At 37.7% G+C, this 20,349-nt stretch overlaps 1 protein-coding gene across 1 annotated transcript in view; it reads right to left on the bottom strand.

The window, feature by feature from the left end:
• Nucleotides 1–20,013: 20,013 nt before the first annotated feature.
• TMC1 (transmembrane channel like 1) overlaps nucleotides 20,014–20,349 on the bottom strand; it is a 55,522-nt gene continuing 55,186 nt past the window's right edge. Inside the window, exon 20 of the mRNA XM_077790012.1 lies at nucleotides 20,014–20,282. Coding sequence (XP_077646138.1) covers nucleotides 20,014–20,282 — 269 coding nt within the window. The remainder of the gene's footprint in view (nucleotides 20,283–20,349) is intronic.

Genomic DNA, 20,349 nt, shown 5'->3' on the forward strand with positions numbered 1-20,349 from the left:
ATACCTGCTATATTTCTCCTGTACCCACATACTTTCATGTAACTTGCCTGTCTTCCCTCTTCTTTCCTCCTCTTATGAAGTAACTTATGAAGTAACTTCATAAGACATAGTTTTCAAACAAATTGAATTCTGGTCCCATATAAGAAACAAGTAAAAGACTAATAAAGGAAAAGAAGGAAGAGTAAATCGAAAGTAATAGTGTACTATGAAATAATTAGCAAAGATTTTTCTGCAGAGGATAGTAGACAGAAGAAAGAACAGAAATAAAAACAAATGGCAAAGTAAAAAAAAACCCAAAAATCTTTAAAAATAAGTTGCTGATAAGAAAAGAATAGCAAAATTATCTGAAAGTCTTCAAAAGTGGCAATGAACACAGTATTAGTGAAAACAGATTTGAAAACAAGGACTTCATATTTTAAAATAAATGAAAAACCATTTGTAGAGTTGGTGGGTCCTCAAAAATCTTTACCATTCAAATTCTGCATTTGCATTCAAAAATAGAAATTTCAAAGGATAAATAAGTCAAATTACATTTAGCTTACCTCTTAATTTTCTCATGGATCAGGAAGACAATTCTGAAACTATATTCCTGATCTTCCCAACTTAACCTCTTTCCCTGGAAGAAGGATACAAGGGAGCAGAATGAGATTTGCTTTTGGTGACATTAAGCCAGCAGGCTCACACATGGTTTCTGGTATGGTCCAACCACTGTAACCATTCAAGTCTTAGAAGCAGACTAGGGCTGGTCAGAGTGTCCTTTGGCAGCACAGGCATGCAAATCCAGTCCTACCCATGGTGCCTGTGACTGCAAGCCCAAGCAAAGAGTGACTTTGGAATATAACACAAGGAAAGGGAAAACACAGCATAATACAGGGCTATAGGAGAAGGACCAACTGGACCCTTGTAGCATATATACATATATATTTTCTCCTTAGAATGTCTAAAATATTTTAATGGTGTTCCCAACAATATTGTAAATAAGTATTTTAGTTCCTGTCTGACAGTCTTGATAGATAAAAGAAAGCTGGCAATGGTCGTGTTCTGTCAATTGTTCTGTCAATTTTATTTTTTCAATGTAATCAAAATGTGACATCTAGTAGCAACTTGAAATTGCCATATTTCAAATGCTTTGAGTCAGAGAAGTGTTTTCATGTGTATATGGTGTATGGTGGGGGCAGGGGAAGAGAAAGAGAGTGGTAGAAAGGGAGAGAGGCAAAGATATTCAGCTGAGGTTTAACACCCAAAGTTTTCATCAGAGTCAAATAGAGATTTGGATTGATGTGATGACACACTGAAGTTGTTCCCAAGAGATGGCTATGTAAAGAGATACACTCTTTGGCTGTAAGCTTTAGGAATTCAATATGTGTGTCCTTCCCTTAAAGAGCTGAAATGTGTTTGAAGAAGGCAAACAAGGGTCCAATAAATTTCATAGTTCAGTCTAACTTACATAAGTACATTTGTTCACAGTGTAGAATGATGCCCAAGCCAAAAAAAAAAAAAAAAAAAAAAAAAAAAGGTCCTATTTGTTCCTCAACTGCCAGTTTACTGTCTTAGAGGTGGATTTCTCTCAGAACTGTAGTACTGCTAGTACTAATCACTCTGTAATAAAAGAAATGTCCTTTCAAAGTGTTTGTAATTATGTTCCTAGTATTCGAGTCTCCATCTGATGGTGAAATATCTTTGCTATGTCTTTGAATTACATCTATGCATGGGTATGATGATTTCTGATCTGAACAGGAATAAATGAGGACTTAAACTCTGCAAATATTACACAGGAGATTAAGGAAACCCTTTCATTCTGGGATTGAATCGTTATCATGTTACTCCCATTATGTGCCAAAGCAGCACCATTGAAATTTACTGGAATGAAACATAAGAGCACTAGTTGATCTCTATGTAAATATTCTTATAATGTTAGTGAAGCTGTAGTGAGTATTTCACAAAGGATGAAATTTAACAAGAGAAATCCGCATGTCCTTTCAAGGCCCCTGAAAACTGACTGCTAATGTCAGCAGCAGTTATTAAATTTTTATTTCATTTTTGAGATCATTATATTTTTCCAATAGTTCTTGAAGGCAATGGCTATCTAGGTAAATAATGTAGAGCAACATTCCAGCAGATTTAAGTGGGATTATTTCTTTTCCTAGTAAACTCTTTTTCTAATCCCTTAACACTAATAAAAGCATAACTTTAACATTCATGGAAGTATGACCAAGGACATGATTTTGTAGTTTTACTGGAAAGTTTTTTGTTTCAAGGAATTTTATACCACATAGAAAAGCAAACTCTAGAAACATGGACTCCTTAGGGCTATTTTCTTGCCAACACTGAGGTGATCCCTGCCCCTTTCCCTGCCTCCAACAGAATAATTTTTTTTAAGAGAGAGGAAGCTTTTGAATGGCAACAGAAGGATAGAGGCTGCCTTAGGCTATTTCAGTCAAAACAGTGAATTTTTAAGGAATTATCATTCTGTTTCACGAAAGAAAATTACTGATAATCCTGGACTACCAGATATGCTGGCCTTAAGACAGACAAGAAAAGATATAGAAAAAATATTCAGAGCAAAAAAGGCATCTGGTTTGGATAAAAAGTGAAAATTCCCTGATGAAATAGGTTTTAGGGAAGAATTTGAAAGATGTGAACTTGGCAGCCAAAAGGGTTTTTGGGGAGAAGAGTAGGCCATCTGGGACACAAAGGATAAGTGCAGAAAAGACAAGTACAAGAAAAAGAGGAGAAAAGGAAGGGAGCAGTAACAGAAGTATAAGTCCAATGAGGAACAAAAGCAAAGGATCACCATGAGATTATTAAAGATCTCACTGTAAGATCTCATTATAATTTTGAAAGATTTAACATGAACTTGTTAAGCATGACATAAACCAAGTCAGTCAGTTTAATATTGCATAGGGCAGGAAAATGATCTAATAAATAAATAGAACTGTGTAGAAGGTGATTTGACTGTTGAAAGTCCAGCTTATGAAACAATCCCCAAAGAGCAGCAACAATGATACCTATACAGTGTAAGTTTGTCCTGGAGGGAATGGACTGGAGAGTGGCCACACAGCCACAACAAAGAAACATTTGGCCTCAAGAAATAAGAAGCCACAACTCATGATAACCAGGAAGCTTATGGTGAGGAGCAAAGGTCTTACAAACGGTTCTGGGACCAACTGGGAATTGGCCATGCAGATCAACACTTTGTGATTGGCCAGAAGGCTTCTAGAACATTCTGTGAGAGACTGTATATATGTGTGTCAGCACCACTTTGGGGTCTTTTGAAGGAGCCTCTTTATGTTTTGTTTTACGCCTTTGTTTATGCCTTTTTTTTTTTGTTTAATACAATAAATAGGAGGTTAGAGAAATCAGCAGCAGTTGGACATGTGCTTCAACAACATAGTACTATAAACTGGCTGTGCAGGAGGAAGAGATGATAGCTGGTTTTGCACATCACTAGCAGACAAAGCAAAGAGATTTGGCAGAAGTATTAGCCAAAATACCATAAGGCTGTCCTTGACAGAAGCTCAATAGAAGTAGCCAGCTCTCACAAGAAAAATTATCAGTACTGAGGATTTTTTTAAAGGAAGAAAGCTGGAACAGATAGCAGCAATGATAGGGTTTTTTTTCTTATTTTAGTTTATATTCTCATATTGCTTATAGCTATATGTGGGGCATAAGATTATGACTAAATAATTGCTTCACATTTACAAATTATCAAAACACCCCAATCCAAGATGGCTCTCGCCATGAAGAGCAATTTGACACACTCTGACAAGCTTTCAAGTCATTTAACATAGTGGGACCTGACTACCTTCCTCTCACTATCAGCACAGAAAAATACCTTACTTTCTCACATTCTTTATGAGTGCCATTTCACATACTACTTTGATAATACAACATGGCCCATACAGCACAACCCCTGCTGCAGCAAACAAAACAGTGTCTTCAAACCTTGCCAAATGTTACAAACTATTGAGGCCTTACCTATGGTCTTGCATGTTGGTGACCTGTTATTTTGGATTCTACATTCATTCTGAATACACCTCCTTATAGTATGTAGTGCCCTATGCTTATGGCTAAGGAATTCGCTACAGTGACAGCAAGAATGATACTGGCAAAATTTGAACAATATTTCAGATGTATTGCCCTTGTAAGAGAAAAATGTCTGACAGGAAAATAAGTGAACCAAGTGAGAACAAACAACACTGTCCACAATTACCTATATTCAAGAACAACAAAGCCTTTTTGGGAGTGTGGAACAAAAGAATGAAAGTGTCATGTGAACCTTCTATTTGGAGCATAAATATGTCCTATGCACAGACATGTTAGCACCTACTTTAGAACTCATACCATGGACAGGCATGGTGTGTGTAAGCACTGTGTGTGCTAAAGAGCTGACTCTTACATAAAGAATCTTAGCCTACTGTGTTGATGGCAATCTTTTAAAGACAAAAGTTCCTGTGAATGAACAATCATGGTCTAACTAAGAGTAAGGAGGTAGAGGAGAGGAGTATTTGCAGCTAGCAAAAAGAAATTCCATGTAAGGAAAAAAAAGGCTAAACACAGCTTTTTTTGCTAATGTCCCTTTAATATGATTGAGAAATAACATTTTGGAGTTATTTACATGCAAATTAGCCATTATGGAAGGAGTCCCCTCTATTGAGCTAAAGATACCTTGCAGTCTGATAAACAGCCTGTTTCATGTCTTATGTTTTTGCTGATGTTCTGAGGGAAGAGTAAGGCTTTCTTTTGTTTGTCCTAGACCTCAGCAAAAAAACAGAAGAAAATTGAATTCAATGATCTTAGAGGTATTTTCCAATATTAATTATTTTATTCTACTTATAAAAAGAAAAAGAAAAATGCCATTAACCCTAAAGAGAGGTACAGCTCTTTGAGAAATTATCCTAGGAGTATAAACCTTACACTCAGTAAGGGAGGATATGTGTTTTCCTCACAATAGGCTTCTTCAGTCTTCACTTTGTAACTGCACTCCTCTTCAGAGAGGTCTACATTATCTTATACAAAATAGATACAAAATAGACCATGTCTGACAATATGTCATTATCTCAAAAATCACCTAGACTGAGTCCTTTTCTATATGTGATGCACTAGCCATCACTAAGACAGCCTTTCTAAAACCTTCAATGTTTTATGCTTTTATTTTCCCTGCCTCTGAGAATATATAGTCTTTATAGCTAACCTCCACTGTCTTTTTTAATGCTAGAAATTGGGCTGTTTAAATGCATAACTTTATGGACACCAGAAGACCACCTTTTAAACTTTTTATCCAAATGAATAAATTTTTATGAGACTTGTTTGTTGCACATGCTATTTATTTCCTGTTTTTCCTGTTTATACTTTACTGAAAGAAAAACCTAAATTTAAGTACTAATCGTGTGCAACACAAATATGAGTTCCTATGTAAGTCATTTTATTATGGAGTATATTTTCCAGACCATGGCAAAATTTTATTTCATAGAAGGAGATTATAAAAATAAAAAAATTTGACAGATCAGACATACAGGAAGAAAAAGACATATGCCTTCTCTGTCTCACCAAACACGCCTGCCCAGGTCAAGGTCACAATGATATCATTGCCTCTTCCTTTGCATACTTCCCTGGTAAACAAGCAACTGCCTGTGAGAAGAGTGGGGTAAGTCAGTCTGATGCAGATTTTTTGGGGGGTTTATGGCACTAATGCAGCTGGAAAGTATCTGGAAAGAAGAGATTCACAGCTCATTAGGAGTTCCTTAATGTAATTTGAAGACCTGTATGGGAGAAGCCAGTTGTGTATTAAAATTATTTACTCCTCAAGTCCAAAACTTTCCATCACTACCAAATCTAGCAAAGTCTGATCTTTTTCACTGTTAAACTTAGCATTCAGAATTATCCAAGCTGGCACTGCTTTGTCAATAGCAGAGACCACTTCTGAACACTCTTTAGCCTTCACAAAATTTTCAGTCCCATCTACTAATATTTTTTAAACAGAGTATTTTTGAAGAATGTCAGCTGTCACTAGCATTAATTTTGATGGCTTCAGATAACCTTGTCATTCAGAGAAATATCTCCTGTGAACATTGATATGCTCTGTGCAGAAGTTCTTCATTGGAATCTAGTGCTTTACTCCCTCAGAACTGTTTGCATGACATTACTACTTTAACTTCCAAAAACATAGTCTGAATGACACACTTTTAACTCTTTTATACTGAAAGAAAATGCATATCTTTAAAACTGATCTTTGTGTTGAATAGAATTTATTTGTGGAATAAATTCTTTTGAAGTTGAGACTAGTAACAGTGGTATTTATCCAGGAAAACGTAAAAGAAATGTGAGGACAGAAAAAAGAGTATATCACTTTAAAGAATCCAGAAATAAGTTAAATATTTAAATCAAAAATTCTTAAAATATAAGAACTATGTATAAATAAGACATTACATAATTAAACAAAAATAATCTGTTTACTTTTTTGTTTCTCTACAAGAAATCTCGCTTCCTTAAAGTATTGATGCACAGAATGTGTGTGACAATTAACTACAATCACCTGGTAGAATCCACAATTGCAAGGTCAAATCTCATTCACAATAATCAGATGAAGGCAGAGGTACTCCAGGGAAGAAGGTGGACAAGATTTTGTCTCCTAAAAGCTTTACAAACTTAAAACAACAAAGCTTGAAAAAGAAATCAGAAAAAAAAAAAAAAAAAAAGACATAAAATAAAACAAGAATCCTACTGAGGAGGGAGGATATATTTTTATTTCAAGAGAAAAGGTGTACTGCCAGTATGGATTTGATACAGAAAACTACCTTTCACTGAGGTAGAAATAAAATATCTTGTATTATTTAACAGGCAGAAAATATGGTCAATTATGAAGTTCTAGCATTTGTAAGAATGCATTTTTAGTTATAAAATTTGAAAGCAAATGTAAATGAAACATCCCCATGATATTTTTAAACCATCACCTAAAAAGTCCAGGTCCTAAGATTTATGGGTTTTCCTTTTGTATTCCCTTAAGAAGTACAGTTCCAGGAAGACTTGAGGTCAGCATATCCATACGAAAAATTTAGACTTGAGAAAAAAAATCACACTAGCCATAATGAATAGATTCAGAGAATTGATAGCTAATATTAAAGTTAAAAGAAAAGCAAGTCCAAAAGGCTTAAATGCCTGCAGACATCAGTAATATTGACAGTGACACTCCACAGCAAGCAAAGGAAAAGAAGCTGTTTGTGAACCTATGCAGAAAGGTAGAGCAAATAGTTTGTTTAACTGATGTGTTATTTTATTATACTTTCTCCTTTCTTGCCAATACTAATCAAAGAGATGCAAAAAAGAGCAGAATCATCCACAGATAATCTACTAATATGTAGGATGGTGTTCAGCTCAATCCTTGATGCAGTTATTAATGTGGATTTCAAGAATTTTTTGAACATCTATTTCTGCTCCTATGACACTTGTGACAGATGGGTCTTTTTCAACTTTGTGGTAAATACATTTGTCCTTTGCCATAATGTAATGCAAAAACTTCCTCAACAACAACAGCAACAAAAAAAAATAGGTGAAGAAAAATATTCTGTCAAAAGAGTACCTGCAGAAGGATTTATAAAAAGGAAATAATCCTTGCCTCACGGAAATACTGTAACTTGCCTTGTCTGTCAGTACAATAAGAAACACTTGAATTAAGTTCTGCAGAACAAGAAAGGATTCCATTTTAACCTAGAATTGAAATATCCTAAATTTCATTTCTCCCTGAAAGAAAATAACACATTTTATGCCAGAATCCCATATAAATTATATGCAGAACTACAGTAAAAATTGGTTTTTTCTTTAATTTATTTTTTTTTCTTCATGGCAATCTCTCCTAGAACACACCTAGAAGACCGACAAAATAGCATGAATGTTACCTGTAACATATCCTTGCTGTCTGCAAATATTTCCAGGGGGTATACTGAGCTTTCAATATCCAAGTAAGCATTTTAAGAATGTTGAAACGAAAGCTGAAAAATCTTGTGTGCTAAGCACCAAGATAACAATTGCAAAACTGATTGCTGGAATTTATCCAATAGGCAACTAAACATAGCACACAGGTTAAGTAGTAAGTTTCCTGCATATTCAGGGAACAGCCTGTCCCCACTGGGCTCTGGCGTCTGTCTCTGGTACAGATGCTTTGCTTTTAGAGAAACAGGAGAAAAGCAGAAAGTGCCATCTACAGAGCAGGTTGCTTTAGTGACATTTTCTGGAGAGGCAAAAGACAATGGGAAAAATCTAAGGTCAGAGACTGGACACTGGAGTCCTGCACAAAAAAATCTATTTGCCAGCAGGATCCTAGGACAGAAAAATGGGAGTCTTAATCTGACTGTTCATACTGTGATCTGCAAAGCTTGCAGCTCACTGGATTTCAGCCTGAGACTGAGTTCATTACTTCTTGTGCAGTTTAGGCATGCATTAAATAGCCTAGCTTTCGGCACTTGAAACAATCAAGTTTTAAGTATATCTATGAATACTCTAGCAGACATATGGGTACCAGAACAATTTTTCTAGTGGAAAGATATGTTCACTGAAACCTTCATCAATTTCAGACAAGGTAGCTGGAAGAGGAAAAATTTTACTCTGTTACTCTGAATGGAAGCCATGAAAGTGGAAATTATATGCCTGTTTTGTGGAATTGGGTACTGACCGTCAGTTGTATCTCTCTGCTAGGTGGAGCTGACAGAAAAGTTATCCACCAATTCCTTGACCATCTAACAGAGACGTCTCAGCTGAGTTGCTCTGGACGGCCATGTATTTGTAGACTAACCCTAGCAAAAGAAGCCAAATGAAAAGAACCAATTCAAGTGGCCTTGCTGGTATTTATCCAAAGCTCATCACAGGAGCAGAGATTATACATCACTTGAAAAGTAAAATGTGTGATTCTGCTATGTATCTTTGACACACCATAAAGATACACAGCCAGATAATGCTACATAAGTAGTAAAATATTTATAACAAGGATGCTGTGAAAACAAGTGATCTTGATGATGAAAATGGCTGAATGGTAGATGTCGAAAGCTGGTAATCAGTGGCACAGGGAAGAGTTGGAGGCCTATCATTGTAGGCATCAGTCAAAGTCCAATATTGGGCCCAGTATCACTGTCTTCAATGAAGGGGCAGATGCCTCCTCAGCATCTGATTACTCTGAGCTGGGAGGAGTGGCTGACACCCAAGTGCTGTGCAGCCCTTCAGAGGGTCCTCAACAGGCAGGAGAGATGGGCAGAGAGGAAAATTCTGACGTTCAGCAAGGGCAAACGCTTGATCCTGCACCACTCCATGCACCAGCACAGACTGGGCTGACCTGCTGGAGAGCTGCTCTGTGGATAAGGACCTGGGGATCCTGGTGGACAAGTTGTCCATGAACCTGCAGCGTGTCTGTGTGGCCAAGAAGGCCAGTGGTGTCCTGGGGTGCATCAGGAAGAGCACTGCCAGCAGCTCAAGGGAGGTGATCCTGCCCTTCTGCTCAGCCCTGTGAGTGCTGTGTCCAGTTCTGGGCTCCTCAGCACAACAAGGACATGGAACTCCAGGAATGAGGCCAGGGCAGTGGTACAAAAATGGTTAAAGGACTGCAATATCTCTCTTCTGAGGAAAGGCTGAGGGAGTTGGGCCTGTTCAGCCTCAAGAAGAGAGAACTGAGAGGGGATCTCATCAGTGCAAGTATCTGCAGGGAGGATGCCAAGAGGATGGAGCCAGGCTCTTCTTTGGGGTGCTGAGCAGTAGGACAAGGGGAAATGGGCAGAAACTGATGCACAGGAAGTTCCACCTGCATAGGAAAAACTTATTTACATGCACTGGAATAGATTGCCCGGAGACACTGTGGAATCTCCGTCACTGGAGGAAGACTAAGAACTGTCTGGACACAATCCTGTGCTGTGTGCTTTGGGATGACCCAGTGTCATGGTTTGACACTGGCACAATGCCAGTGCCCCCATGAAAATGTGATCCCTCCCTTGAATGCTGTGAAGTGGAATCTAGAACAGAGCAAAGCAGGCCCAAGCTTAATAACAGAAAAAAACTTTATTAAGCTACTACTACAAAAGAAAAGAGAAAACTAAAGAAGGGAAAAAAAAACCACACAAAGATCAAATGAAAACCTTGCAAAACATTCCTCCCCCCACCACCCAACTCCAACAAACCACAGTGAGACACAATCTGGACCCCAATCAGGTTTCCACCCTCCAGACAATCGATACTCAGTCCATTGAGGGAACAGAGTCTCTCCTGTGCCACAGACCCCCCCAAGAAACACAGCTCCACATCCTGTGTTTCCATGTCACACATGGCACTGCCCGGAGAAAAGTTTGCCATGGTGACCCTTCTCCTTTCCATGCACAGTGCTCTCACCACCAATGCATGGATGGACAGACTGATTTTAAGATTTTCCTTTCAAGGATGCCCTGCCAAGAGGGGAGAAAACAACAGTTCAGTTTTTCATTGTTTGGGACCACAGTCCCCCCCATTTTCCCCTGGGGCCGAGGGCTCAAGAACAGAGATCTTCTTCTCTTTCCTTTCCAGGACAGGGGGGTGCCACCACAAACCCTCTAACCTTTTCTGTGTTCACTCCACTTCTGTCTCTTCCCAGCTGAAGCAGATCTCTTGACTCACTGGCATCCTCCCAAAACACAGTCCCTCTTGAAGGAGAAGATTGGTTCAGGTTGTGGCTAACGCGGAAAAGTCCAGCCAAAAGCCACTCCTTGTCCCCCTCCCATCTAGAATTCCTCCTTCTAACATCCCAGGGTCCAAGGTGTCCCTCTTCCTCTCTTTCAAACCGAGGAGGGGAAAGGAAAATTCACAAAACTTTCATTTCTCAAGGAAGGGTTAAAAGTCCGAACTCCCAGGATGGCTCGATGCCCGGACATCCAGCAACTCCCACGCAACTGGGCATCTTGCAGCTCCCCCCCACCCCGCTCCTCCTTCCTCGTGGTGGAATTGCTGACAGAACTGCCGATGTCTCTTTCTCTCTCTCTCTCGGGAGAGAAACTCTGGGGGGGGGGGGGGGGAGGGCAGGGGGAATGGAGACATCCCAGATTTCTCCACCCTTCCATCTACAGGGGCCAGCCCGGTTCCAGTCCCTCCACCCCTGGGCCCACCTCAGTCAGGCCATGGGCCTCCCCCTCCCCACCCAGCCACGGCCGGGCAGGGGAGAGTCCTGCACTGCACGCTGACCGGAACCAAAGAGAGCCAGTTCTCCTGGGAATTCTGATTTTAACCCCTCTGTGTTCTCAGAGGCGTGTCCACCTTCAATTGGTCAATATCTAAATTGACCTCTTCCTTCCGGAAAAAGTTCTCTTTCCGTGTCAAACCACGACACCCAGCCTGAGAAGGGATATTGGACCAGATGACCCACAATGGTCACTTTTAACCTGAACTGTTCATGTGATTCTCTCATCCCGTGATTCTGTGATGATGCTGAGTTTTATATTCACACCATCCTAGAATTTGTTTTCCTGATTTTTTGCTGCAAGATTCCCATACCAGTTTTCTTGTGACTTACAAAAGACAAAACAAACTTTCTCCACACTACATAATGGCAGGTATAGCCTATGTTACTTGCATTTGTTCAGTGCAGAAATTGCCTGGAGGAAGTATTGTTTCCTGATGTAAATGTATCCGCTGCAAAACAACATGGGAACTGGATGTACCATTGTTGTGCAATTGACTGTTCTGCCTTAGAATAGAATCCTTTCTGCACTTCTGTATTTGTTCTGTATTACTGAATGGAAATATAAAGTCATAAGTATTCTTGAACTTGTTTATTCATTTAATGGAAAATGAAGGGATATGTGCCTTCATATACCTCCTGAAAGAGATGTCTCAGCTTTTTAAAACAGTGTTGTATGTAATTACCTCCATGGACAGTTCATGTGAGGCAGGACAATCCTTCTGCCCTATTCTGTCACAGCTTGTAAGGACTGCAGATTTTTCTTTGATCAAATATTTGCATGTAACCTGTAATTTCTGTAGTGTTTCATCCACTACAGATTTACCATGATATGAATTCTTTGCAGAGCTGTTTGCTACCTCTATTGAATGAGCTACAGTTTGCAGTTTATCTGAACATCTTTGCTCTGCAAAAATGTTTCCCAAATTATACTCCATTAGATTTATCTATCTGAATATTACTACACATCTATGCATTTATCCAGGAAAATGAAAATCAGTACTTAATCTATACTTAGTTATTTTAAATAAGACATGTAAGACAGAGAGCACTGTTTTTTTGATGAAATAGAAGACATGGAATTGTAAATTTCCTTTGATGAGTTTGGAGTTTGCTTTTTTTGTATAAATATATGTTTAAATCTAGCTTTTTGAACAAGCACTACATTTTGTCATGTTTGGAGTGAGAGAATATATGGACTATTTTGGTGTGAAAAGTACCTATAGGTCAAATAATATGATTCAGCAATGCTGATTTAAAAGCAGAAATCAAAAGACTGATTCTCAAGCAGTTACAGTAGCAGTTATTATCTCTAAAAAACACATTCGTGTTGGACACAAATTTTCCCCTGAATTTTCCCATTCACTATTTCAGATGGTCTACTATTTTTTAAAATTTCTTTTAGATAGCCACAGAACAGCAAACATGTACCACTGGCATCAGTTGAAACATCATGACAGCAGACTTGTGGCAGTACCACAAATTCCCAGTTGAACTGAAACTATTACCAACCTTAATTCTGTCAACTTTTATGGGATCGAGTAGGAAGGATTTATTCTTTCCTAAGGCAATTACTCACACAGATGGTGGGAATTATCTTATGTTGTTCTGACCCCTACTGGAGAGAATAACAAAGTCACATGCAATTTTATGGGTGTTTTTTTATAAGGCAAGTAGAAGAGAAAGAGAAAAAAGCACTTTTTACATCAGTGTAAGCTTTAAAACAACTTCTTATTATGCATACAGTTAATAGATTAATACATATCTGATGGCCCATAACAGTGTGAAGCTAATGTTTAGGTACTCATATGCTTAGATGCTCACTTATTAGTAGCTCCTAGTTCAATTTAGAGCAGCTGTGCAGTGGGAGCCTCACAAATGCATAAAAATTCTAAGCAACATCAAAATGTTCACATGTAGTTCAGAACATGATGGAGCCAGTAAATTTCACAACATAAAATGTTTGAAATAAAGAAGTGGCTAGGCAGATGACTTTTTTTAAAAAAGTTACATTCAACTTAAATTCAGAAATTAATAAATTGAGAACACCAGGTGATTTTCTGCAGTGAATGAATGTGAATGATGGATTATGATCTCTTTATCTTTATTTTTAAGTGATAGAGTGGATAGGGTAGAAGCTAAACTAAAAGTCCACAGTTATCAAGGAAGAAAGGCAAAGAGTAAGATTTCAGGAGAGAGAGAAAGACAAGAATTGAGGGACAGTTTCATCAAATTCATATACTGAGAAGAAAAAATGTCTTATTTGTCATATTTTTCTTTATTCAGTTAAAACTGGGTAACTACTGAGACAAACTATTTCCTAGTTCAAGCACTCTGGAATAGAAAAGTACATAAAGCATTTTACCAGCCAAATTTAATTAGGGTGAGAGGCACCTTCAAATAAAGTGACAAGGTAAAAGTGGGATTCAAAGAGTTAATGAGTGCCTTTTAGAAAGGAGTAGAGTCCTGTCAGGGATACAATATAAACTTTAAAAGTAAATATAGCCAGCTTAGGTCCACTCAATAAAGGCCTAAAAAACCATACATACAACTAGTAACATTCAGCAAAATTTCATATGGAACTGAGTACAAAATAATGACATAAACCCATATATTAAGTAAGCAATTATCATTTTAGCCTCTGACTTGATTAAAAGCAAAAATACTGTGACTTCTCTCATCTGTACGTCAGAACAGGAATGAAATGATGGAGCCCATGTGTAAAAGAAGTCCTACAGTCAGAAAAAGACTGCCTGGCTGGTCTGCACTTTCAACAGCACTGGTTAAACACAGAACCTCTCCTCCTGCCTCAGGCATGGCATGACCAGCACATCCCAGCATATTACCTCTAGTGTAATACACATGCCTAGCACACAGGGATTGCCAGTTTCACAGAAAGAGCATGCATATGTTTCATGAACTGAGAGGATATGCAGACGTGCTGTGCCTTTTCTGTCACAGATATGGGGCATAAAGGAACAGCAGCTGCAGGTCTGGAAAAGGGTGACAAGCCTCTCAAGCAAGCAGATAGTGTGGCAATTAAAAAAAAATAAAAAAGAACCTGCTTCTGCTATGTCAGATTGAGTAATGGAACATAGCTGGACGGGCTTGTCACCAGGGAAGTGAAGCTACAGCCACCACCACAGTGCTGCGCAGAAAAGGGAAAATCACTTTCCTCTCTCATCAGTTTCTGTCTGCTCTTCAGTGATCCTGCTGCAGCCTTCCACGGAAGGATTACTAAAAGCCTGGCTCACAAGCCGGAGATCAAGCCAAGGTTAGAGGCAGCTCCTTACTGACAATGGTATGTTTGTCTCTCTGCTGAAAGAACATGCAGGAGACAGCCAGAGATTTAAGTCCTCCTTGATTTGAGGAGACATTTAGAAGATGAGGGCCTACCGCCGGCCGGGGGCTATGTACAAGTCACGAACAGGACGGGACTGCTGTGGAACACATCTCAAGCTGTTTATTTTGTAGCATCAGTCTCATTACATGGTTATGACAACAGGAAGATGCCAGCAGCTCACATCCCAGGTAGCAGACCAAGAACTTAATGTTACAACTTACTTAATGTTACAACTTTTTGACCAATCACACAAAGCAAAAGCATATTGACAGTAGTTCTATCCAATCACTATAAGCACAAGTACCTTTGGTTAAAATAATGCTTGTTTATTTCAAATACAATACCTGTTTGTAAGCCTTAAGATACAATACACAGAGCTCCATCATTAAGCTTAGAACTTCCTAATATCTCACCAGATATATTTTTCTGCAACTTAGGGAATTATTCTACCCAAGCATTAATACACAGACCATTGTTGTATTTATCCTTTCTTTCTACTTCTTGTATAATTTTTCTGCTGACAAATTTTATAGCTGTTGTTTAGCTCTAATCACCATCCTGCTGTCTCTGAGGCCTGCCTTTTGCTATGTGCCCAAAACCCTCTGATTTTAAGGAATCCCACAAGGGCCCACAGCTTGATGACCAGGATTCCCAGTGTCTTCAGCATCCTGATGGATGGGAGGGAATGGCTGGGGTAGAGAGGAAGACGCCTGAAGATTTTTGCTTTCTATAAATGTTTCATCTATTTGTACCTTTGTTGATTTTTTCTTTATATACAGCTGTATAATTTTTAACACTTTTGTGCACTTTAGAGGTTCCTCTTTCTCACATATTTTGCCGTCTTGAAAATCTGTTTAGTCTTATTTTCAAGAAAAGAATTTCTAACAAGCACACCCAGTTTTGCACCAGCACTTAGGAGACATAACAAAATATGGCCTTATGTTACTACCCCTTGGAGTCTTTCCAATAGGGCACGTCCAAGTGTAGGTTGCCAGGACAACCAGTCTTCTATTGGATGTACCTGCTAGATATACTAATTAATTGAACTCATTAAAAGAGTGTAAATCCAATACTGTGCATGGACATACAGCTATGTTTTGTGCACATGAAAGCTTTCATTAAAGAACTGCTCATTATACTACTTCAATATTGTTTGGAAAGCTTTTCTTTTGATTCCAGGCAACAGGAAGCTGCCTGGACAATATGCCTTAATCACAGGTTTTTGATTGGCCCTAGGAGGCAATACTGAAGTAGAATAGGAGACCAGATTTTAACACATAACATGCTTTGGGACTTAGGACATTAGCTCTAGATAGATGGATGATAGATGATAGATAGATAGATAGATAGATAGATAGATAGATAGATAGATAGATCGAGAGATCGAGAGATAGATAGATTTACACCTAGTCTTGTTTGGTGATGAAAGCAGCATCATGTTATACAGCCAGATGGTGGGCACCAAAATTCTCTGAAAGCTGTTATTTATAGTAAATTGTCAGCCTGCCCTGGAGTGTCTCACTTCCAATACATATTGTGCCACTTTCCTCTGTTTCTGGAAACAGAATATTTGCTTTCCACTGTGCAGCAAAGTTCATTTGAGGATAGGAAGCACCAAGTGCCAAGAAGCTTATTCTGGTAGATAATATTAGAGAGCATAGTTTACAAACTAAGAATTCCCATCTGCATGAAGCACACAAGAGCAGCAGTGGCACAGGAGAACTGTCAGTCTGTTTTTACATGGTAGTACTTAGGTTGGTATTGACAGTAAGAAACTGCTTTTTAAAAAATAATCAAAACAGACACTTCTCTATTTTTAATCTAGTCACAGCTGGAACACAGTTTATTTGTGGACCTTCAGCATCATTGTTCCATGTGGTCATCAGAGATACTGGAAGGTGCCAGAATGTGGCAATACACTGGCAACCAGAACACACCTTTAAAATTGTATAAGAGATTCTAGAGTCTCTCAGTCCTAGGTAGGTATTTACACATTAAGGACTTTAAAAACACAGTTGCATGCCTCAAAACACTGTCAAGGCCACTGAAGGAATATGCCATAAGATAGACCACCGCAACAGGAACCTGAGACAAAAATATATGACAAGTACTAATTCCAGGCCCAGGGAGGTGAGATCTGCTTATCACATTATGGCTGACATATCTGGACAAAAATTCCCAGTGTGGCAAACTGTGGGAAAGGAAGCAACTGCTCATACCACACCAAGTTATGAGAACAGCATCTGCTACTGCCACATGGATACTCGAAACTTGGAATGTAAAAGGTGAAAAATCCCCAGTAGAACAGTTCTTTGATCCCACCACTGAGAAGCCCAGGGTTAAGAAGAACCAGTGGGATGCCCCTGGATCTGTGGGTGCTGACTATCTTTAGCTTGATCTCTCTGTCTTTCTCTCTCTCTCCCCACTTCCATCCCCACCACCTCTCTTCTATAAATTTTTATGTTTCTACCTCACATTTAGAGTTAGCTAAAATTCATATCCTCAGTTTATTCTGTGATTCTGTGATATTATTTATTTTAACATACAGTCTTGTTTGCACTTTAATTCAGGCAGAGGCATTTCTCACTAATCAGACCATAACAATCAGCTCATCAGACTTAACAGCTTTTGGAGGAAATATATTTAGTGTATTAAATATGGGTCCTTGCAGACTTTATAAAATTATCTTTTATCCAAAATATCTGGACCTGTGGCTCTATCTGCAGAGCAGTTCTTAGGTGATTTAATTGAAAAAGGTTTTGAAATATCACATTTACTTTCAGTTAGCATGAAATTAATCCCATGTTAATTTCAAGGAAATATTGCAACATATTTTCTTACTTTAAGGATCAGATTGTTACTTTACTTTACATAAGTGATGGCTTAGATTGATATCTTCTTTGTAGAGATTATTTGTGCTTTGTGCAAGAACTGGCCTTCATACACTGAGAGCTTATGAAATTATTTTAGAATATTTTGTTTCCTTTAATTATTATTGCATATCATTTTTTATCTTTCTTCTACTAATTTTTCCAGATCTTAAAAATTATTTTTATTTATTTATGTTTAAAAATCCAAGAGTTATTCCCTATCAGCGATGCAACCTAATTGTCCCAATCTTATATTAGCTACTTCTCTCTCTTTTAGCTAGCTCATTGCATGAAAATAATTTTTACCTTGTGAATCAATCACTTGAGATAACTACATGTAACATTTTATAGTCAGAATGTTCAATACTTTAAAATTATAATTTTGATGGGTAAAATTGTTATTGATTTAAAACTATTGACTCTGAGAATTATGGAAATTAAATATTTCCACTAAAACTGTTATAATATAACTGATGCAATATTTTGAAACAACTGGTTATAACTATTATTGACAGCAAATTACAAAATGGATTTTTTTCTTATCTATTTCCAAGAAAGAGACAGAAAAAATGTTCTTGATCTATTTTTTTTTATTAAGTTCTTCACAATGGATTAAGAATGTGAAATATAAAAGTTGTGGAAATATTAACAGATTTGGGGAGCTGGTAAGGACACAGAAAAAGGAGTCAAGTAATGAGCATTATTTACTGAACATATTAGTTGTGTATGACATCAATGTACACATATAAGAATGGATCAAAGTGGAAAATCTACAAGTATTGGTAATTCTCTTTGCTTTTGCAATTTCCAAACTAAATCACCGATAGTTTTTAAAATTTACATACCTGTGTATTAAGAGCAGAGAGTATTATATGAAAATGCATCAAACATTTCAACAAAAAGTCAATGACCAAACCAAGCCTCAAAGTGTGCAATACTATTCTTCATTATTATATTGCTAACATTCCAACAGATGTGATTCATAACTTCCGATGACTATTCATTGTAACTGTGATATTACATCTCAAAAGTAAGCAACATACTCTGATGTCATATATTAACTTCTTTATTTTAATTTTCATGCTAAGCAGAATAAAATAATAAGACCTTTGAAGTGCAGATCAGTACAGTCAGCTGTTCCCCAGACAGGGAACATTATATTTATTCTTACCTTGAATTATCCTTAATGCCAAATATCTTCCAGCTTTTTACACTATTATAAAACCTTCAATATAATGTAAGTACAAGCAAAAACAGAGAATGTTTACACCCAAATATGATACTGGTAGTGTTTTGCATCCTAAAATTAGCAGCACTTCCATGTTGTACTGAAATAAAAGCGTCACAAAATAGAGTGATGAAATAAGTTTACTTTTAAGTACCAAAGAATAAAAATAAATATCTCATTTTCAATCACAGAACAACATCTAGCTTTGCTATTGTTATTCATATTGGCTATTACATGCTCATCTCTCCATATACATGTATTTTATGAGAACACTTTGACCATTGAAAATCAGTACAGCATACAGAAAGCTTCTCAGAACAACTTCAGCTGGTGAATTCCTTGCTGTATCTCACTTTTGTTCACAACATGAAGCAATCACACAGAATGAAATACTAAAACCACTAACAATGAGAAAGCCTTTAACATCCCCAGAAAATTTTCACTCTTTACAGAAAAAGGAATCCTTATTAAGGTCTGTATATGTGATCTAAACATCCCTCTATATTTTTGGGAACCAGACTGCATTAAAAGTACTTTAAACTCTAATTTACTCCAACACTTCTTGAAAAACTCCCCAAATTATAACATATCTTTAAACTTTCTTCACCTGTTCTATAAATAATCATTTATTTTCTGATGAATACCCAGAGATTTCTTATTACGAAATGCCAATAAACAATGAAATAAAATCTCTGTGTAAATCAATATTTCAGGATAGATAAAGCCCAGCTTATAGGAAAAAGTTTTTCTTAAAAGCATGAAAACATTGCCGTACTAGGTACCCTGCTTAGCTTCAGTAAGAAAACTGGCAAGTGAAAGTGGTAGTGTTATAGAAGTTAAATTTTCTTCATAGTTACAGGTTTCCTTTTCCTTTTTAACACTTTTACAGAGACTTTAGATGGAATCATGCAGATTTCCCTAGTTTTAGTCCTAGTTTCCCCATATACAATCTGAAATATTTGGCTAAACATATTTGAACTTCAGAGGACAAGATATATGCAGGGTTTAATCGATTCTCATAAACTATACAAAGCTGTGTTTTCGGTGAAATGTTCTTCTAAGAAAAAGGAAAATACATTAGGGATAATATTTCAAGCTTTTAAGAAAAGTCAGGTGAATACAAATTGTTTTTTAATTCTAACAAGTATCCCCAAGTAAAATCTGTAATTTTAGCAATTTATTGATACAGGCAACATATTTTCACAATGCCTTCAAATGCAAGACATATGCCATGTTTTCTTCTGAAGCTCCCATGCTGCAGAAAACTGAAGCACATGGGTTACTTCTAAGCACGTGAAGATTTACAACATAGCAGGTTCTGCTCTTCTGTGTTTGGGTTTCAGACCATGTTCTAGCCTTCAGTATCTTACTACACTATTTTTAAGACTTCTCATCTGTACATGGGAGGACCCCTGGGCATTCCTGGCTGTATCCCTGGGCGGTATGGATTTCCAGGTAGATAGCCTGGCACTCCAGGCTTTCTGGGCCCTGGTGGCCTTGTCACAGCTATGGATGGTGGAGGAAGGTTTCCTCCTCGGCTCTGTGGAGGGTAGTGGCCATTCAGGACAGGGCCAGGATGCTGGAGTGTCTGAGAGGAGCTGGCTTCTTGTGTCTGGCCTGTCGTCTTTGATCCATTGCCATCCTGTCCTTTCTTGCTATCTGAAATGTGTTTGGAGGACAGAATTAACAAATGATCATGCAAGTCTGAAGCACCCTGAAATCCAGA

The sequence above is a fragment of the Lonchura striata genome, chromosome Z, assembly GCF_046129695.1.
Source record: "Lonchura striata isolate bLonStr1 chromosome Z, bLonStr1.mat, whole genome shotgun sequence".
Taxonomy (NCBI): domain Eukaryota; kingdom Metazoa; phylum Chordata; class Aves; order Passeriformes; family Estrildidae; genus Lonchura; species Lonchura striata.